General features: G+C 48.7%; 1 protein-coding gene across 1 annotated transcript in view; it reads right to left on the reverse strand.

The window, feature by feature from the left end:
• ATRIP (ATR interacting protein) overlaps positions 1–5,802 on the reverse strand; it is a 39,888-nt gene that overhangs the window by 23,930 nt on the left and 10,156 nt on the right. Inside the window, exon 5 of the mRNA XM_025206768.1 lies at positions 140–300. Within this exon, the coding sequence (XP_025062553.1) occupies positions 140–300 (161 nt within the window). The remainder of the gene's footprint in view (positions 1–139; positions 301–5,802) is intronic.

Below are 5,802 nucleotides of genomic sequence, written 5' to 3' on the forward strand. Positions count from 1 at the left end.
ATGGATTGACAAAAATATAAATTGAAGACAACAGAAGGTGCTAGAAAGTATAGATGCACATTACAAGACACAGCAGTCATAAAAACATGACATTTTAGGTCTAGCTAAAATCTGTAGATGCTTTAAGAAGTTGACTCACCCTCCTTCCTCAAAACGGTTTGAGCAAGCGAGTTTACTGTAGAACAGGATGGTTTACCAGACATCTCAGCACTGAAAGACTCCTTTGTAGGAAAAGACCTTTTTCCAGACTGAGGAGAACCTCCTTCCGATTTCACTATCCTTGAAGGACTCTTTCTAGGGCTAAAATAATAAATCAAACACTTGTATGAAGTATTTGAAATACTGCAAGACATGACTTTTCCAACTGCATTTACAGTGTTGTTAGCATATTCCAGTTACCTTGTAAACACCTGTGGCATTTTGACCCCACACAAAGCACAAGTCCTGGCCAAACAATTAAGAGTAATTTAAGGGAAGGTCAGCTCTTGGAAGAATGGAAGGTTAGCTCTCTCCAGAATGTTTCTTAGAAGATCTTGTCACCTATCCTCTAACAAACTTCTTGTTATGGATCTTACTATCACCTATTGAGGCTGCACAACCTACCTCGTGTATCCAATATTAAGGTTTGAGCTGCTCAATAGGTGATAGTAAGAGCCTACACAGCACCAACCTGGTATTCACAATCGACCAGTCAATCCTGAAGCCTCTTTAGGTTGATCCTGGGCTGGGGGTGGGGCAGCTGGGCGTGCATGCATGCACACCCCTGCCACCCCCAGCCCCAGCAGGTCAATCAGTAGGTGAGGGAAGGGGCAGGGGCCAGACTGAGGCCCCCGTGGTGAGGGACTGACCTGCGACTCAACCAGGAGCAGAGGAAGGCAAGTAGGGCCCCAGCCCCATTGAGGGGAGGGGGGGGGGGGGGGGAGAGACACAACGACGACGACAGTGGCCCCTGGGGCCTCTGCCAGACTGCACCCAGTGGAAGGAGCTGCCCCTGGAACCCCAGGACAACCAGGGGTGCAGAAGAGTTGAACAGCCCCTCGGGTGCACGACCTGGGATACAATCTTGGCTGCGTGCCTGACCCTTCTCCCCTGCAGCAGCCACCCAGAGCCGTCAACCAGCTTCCCTGTGGCCATACCCGCACCCCTGCCACCTACTGTTATATACTGTTATTTCTACATTTTCTTTCAGCTGAGTCTTGCCCCCTTACCTGCCCAGTGGCAGGACGCATGTCCCAGCGGGGGGCACAGGAGGGCACAGTAGATCCTGGGGTGCCCTTTACTCCCTAAAAGTGATCTTCACCATAAAAGGTTGAAGACCACTGTGCTAGATATACTCCTAGAGGGGAAAACAGCTGGATCCTAAGCCAGCATTTTTCATCTCTGTTTGGGAGGGGTGTAGGAAGCAGCAGAGACACTCATTCAAAATAGACCGGGGAAAGACAGAATCTTGGGCCTATTTCTATTAATATGGAAGACTTCTTTTCTCTCCCCAAATAATTCCTCTTTTAGGTACTGAGGGATAAGTAGTGATGGCTAGAAAATGGTATTTAAAGGTTTGCTTTTGGGAATTGGCTTGTAGGTAAAGTAGATATACATCAGAATAATGCAATGGCAAGGTTAATTGATTTCTAAAAGCCTGTTTGTGACAAAGTTCCTTCAAGGCCTACTGTTTGACAGGCAAGCAGCAAGCAGACACAGAGGTTGGGAAACTGAATACATGTACCGCACTGTTCCATAACATCAGGTAAGGGACTCTGACGCATTGGCCTGGTCACTGTTTTTGTCATTGTGGCCTAACTGCAGAGCTCATGAAATTTCTGTTTTTGGTAAATAAATTAAATTAGGAGGAGGCCAGTAAGAGCCCAAATTAGGATGTGTACATGTGATGGGTTTGTGAAACAAAGGAATATGCTGACGGGACAGAACATGGATAGTATGACAACCACAGGGAAACCAATCAACAATGTCCAAAGGCGAAGAGTCATCAGGAGAAAAGAAAGAATACAGAAGTAGGGATTTCAGAGCAGCAAAGGGTCCCCAAGAAGGGAACCCAAGGCCACCATGGACAGAGAGCATACCACCAGTCTGTCTCATCCACCCCACTACAGGGGGCTGGGCCTGGGCCTTTGACCTCCAGGCTGCTGGCATCTGACATTCAAGAGAGAACCTCAGAGTGAAGCTTGTGTACTGGCCAGATGTAACTTGACTCTGTGAACTGTGGGACTGGTAGATACAGAACTGTTTGCATTTATCCTTATTTGCTATCACTGTGTATGAATAAAAATTCACCTATTATTGAATGGAGAGGTCATGATCAGTCTGAGGGTTTTGGGTCTGCCCGGAACAAGGTTTCTGGGTCATAAATCCAGTGCCAACAATTGGTGACTGTAACAGGGAACCCTAGCCCTGTTATCAGAAAGCAGAGTGGCCCCGTTAGATCCAGATCCTTCCAGGCACAGCCATCCAGTTGAGCAGGGGTTAAGGATCAAGCCCTGCCAGCTAGACAGGTGACAGGAAGGGAAAGGCCAGAACCACATAAACCTCAAGCGGAAAAGGCCAGGGGAGCAGTGCAGAGGGAAACTCCCAATGACTATGGAGCAGCTGTGGCAGCCTCCTTGGGAAGAATGCACCACACTGTGAGACAGAAGCACAATCACATGTAAGCAGGCAGTTTGCTTTTCCTACTTTTATTTTCATTATATAGCCATAGGGGACTATGGTTTATGTTTAATGTTAAAGCCGGTGGTTTGTGGCTGAGGCTGTAGGGGAGGAGGCAACCTCATTAGCGCCGAGGAGCGCCGTGAAAGAGGGCTCAAGAAGCCCTGCTGCACTAGGGCCATGAGCCCAGAGTCACTTGAAGGGAAGATAGGAGCCTTGAAGTCGGGTCCCAGTAGGTGGACTTAGGCAAAAGGCCTTAACTACAGGAGGGACAAAGCCAGAGAGGGCTGAGGCCCCAACAGCCTGGCACCACAGGGGCGCAGTGTAGAAGGGCCAGTAGGCCTGGTGTCATGGAGGGTATGAAACAGAGAGCCATGAGCCCGAGCAGCCTAGAGACCTAGAGCCTCGGAATCAAGCCCTGCTTAGTGGGCTTTGACTGACAGGCCTAGCTAGAGAGAGAGGGGTAAGCCCACAGCAGCTGAGACCCCAACATAAAGAGAAAATTATAAAACATGTGAGGCATAGGGCACATCAAGGAGAGGTAGGATTGCGTATTTTGCCCTTAAGGCAACAGCTCATTATCCTACAGGTGGTGAGCCAAGAGACTTTCTAGGAACCTGTGGGTCAGCCTCCCTCTTTTTAAGAACTGAGTAACATCAAGTCGTGGCAGGAGAGTAAAGTGGGGTGGGAAGCTGATCCCCAGGGGACGAAAATATAGTAAGACTTGATGGGTGCCCACTCACTGGCCTACAAAAAAAAAAAAAATGCTGCCAAAGACAGTACCCTGTCATAGCGACTCTGCTGGAATGGGGAAGATGACGGACTCAGGGACTAGGACCCAGTCCAGTGCCAACAATTGGTGATTGGGATCCTGAGACCAGGACTTGGCAGTAACCTGACCAATCACAGAATCTGTTGATTCAGAGTGAACCTCTGTAAAGGGGTCAGCCCAGACTTGTAGTAAGGTAACTCTGTGGAACTATGGGTGGAGACCTGTTTGTAAGGTGAAACTATATGGTAGTTCCAACCAGGGTTGTAAGCTAAGTAACCACGTTTGTGTCAGAGTCTTTTATAGATAGATTCATAGATAGGGGGGGCGGGGTGTCAGGCTAGATGATCTGTTGAGGTCCCTCCTGACCCTAGCTACTATGAAACTAGATGCTGGGGTTGGAAGGGACCTCAACAGATCATTGAGTCTGACCCCCTGCTTAGGCAGGAAAGAGCGCTGGGGTCAGATGCCTATCCAGCCTTCTCTCAAAGACCCCCAAGGTAGTGGAGGGCACCACCTATTATCAACACCACCTCCCTTGGAAGCCTATTCCAAATTTTGGCCACCCTCACCGTGAAGAAGTTTTTTCCTGATGTCTAGCCTTAATCTGCTCTGTCAGTTCATGACCATTGTTCCTTGTTACCCTAAGAGGCACCCTGATGAAAAGAGCAGCTCCTATACCTTGCTGTGCCCCCCCTAATGAATTTGTAGGCAGCCACAAGATCACCTCTCAGCCTTCTCTTACAGAGGCTGAAGAGGTCCAGGTCCCTTAGTCTCTCCTCATAGGGCTTGGCCTGTAAACCCCTAATCATACAAGTGGCCCTCCTCTTCTAGACCCTCTCGAGGCTATCCACATCCTTCTTAAAGTACAGCGCCCAAAACCGGACGCAGTACTCCAACTGCAGTCTGAACAATGCCACAGAGGGGAAGTATCACCTCCTTGGTTCTATTTGTCATGCATCTGCTGATGGAGGGGATAGGTTTGTTTTAAGGAGGAGGTTGGTTTGTTGCACTGCTGACCAAGGGGATAGTTGTTTGTCCAGATCAGGCAAAGTAGTGTCCAGGGGTACAGGTGTGCTGGAGGCAGAAGCAGCAACTTCAAGGAAGACAGGACTGCAACTTGATCTCAATGTGCCTGAGGTCCGTGGTTTGGACAAAGGTACATGCTGTGTTCTGCTTAAGTTAAGTAAGACTCTCCTACCGCAGGTTTGATAGGAAGCAAGAAGCAGAAAGAATTGGCCTCTGTGCTAGAGACTGCAAATCAGCAGCAAAAGAGTCCTTGGGAGACAGAGGCATTTGTAGGCAAGGCTGTTCTGCAGGGTTTTGCATGTGTGGCATTGGTTACAGGAGCAGTGTTGTTTGCTCTGAAGACTGTCATTGGAAGTTACAGGTATCAAAGTATCACAGTACTTAGGGTCGGAAGGGACCTAAACAGATCATCAGATCCAACCCCCTACCCCAGGTAGGGAAGGGTGCCAGGGTCATATCACCCCAGCCAAATATCTGTCCAGCCTCCTCTTGAAGACCCCCAAGGTAGGAGAAAGTTCCACCTCATTTGGGAGCCCATTCCAAAGCCTGGCAGCCATAACTGTAAAGTAATGTCTCCTGATGTCTAGCCTGAACCTTGCCTCTAACAATTTGTGGCCATTATTCCTAGTAACCCCCGGGCACCACCTGGGGAACAGAGCCTCCCCCAATTTCCGCTGGTCCCCCCTTGTGAGTTTGTAAACAGCTACCAGATCCCCTCTCAGCCTTCTTTTATGGAGGCTGAATAGGTTCAGGCCCTTTGGCCTCTCTTCGTAGGGCCTGCCCCGCTGCCCCTTGACCATGCGAGGTGCAGCTTATGGCAAGCCAGAATGTTTTCCAGGCAACTCAGCTTCAGGGAGCTTGGACACAGTTTAGGAAGAGTAGGAAGGGTCCAGCACCACCCCAAGACTGGGGATAGGGCATGTGAAACAGATACCTTATGATCATGTGTGCCCCTGAGAATAGATAGCACCACCAAAATTTGATTTTTGGAGCTGCCTAATCATCCTAGAAGGCAAGGAGGGGGACACAGGTGAGATCAGGCATGTTACTGAACACCTGATCATTTGCTTTGGTTCATTGTGCTGGCATGCATTTGTGTTGCAAGGCAGTAGCATAACATTTGTGCACTGGTGAGGCTGATCCTGCAAGGGAAAGTGTTAACAGCTTGCTAAGACAGGAAGGTATTTATGAAAACTCAAAGTACAGCTGTGTAAATAGAGGCGGTGCTAAGGCACAGGAAAAATTTTCTATGCTTCTATGAAAAAGAAATGGGTCTTATCAGAGGTGTCTGCTTTTATTTATTTTTTTCAGACACATGGTTTTTTAGGACTGGAAGGGTTCCTGAA

The sequence above is a fragment of the Alligator sinensis genome, unplaced genomic scaffold, assembly GCF_000455745.1.
Source record: "Alligator sinensis unplaced genomic scaffold, ASM45574v1 scaffold78_1, whole genome shotgun sequence".
Classification (NCBI taxonomy): domain Eukaryota; kingdom Metazoa; phylum Chordata; order Crocodylia; family Alligatoridae; genus Alligator; species Alligator sinensis.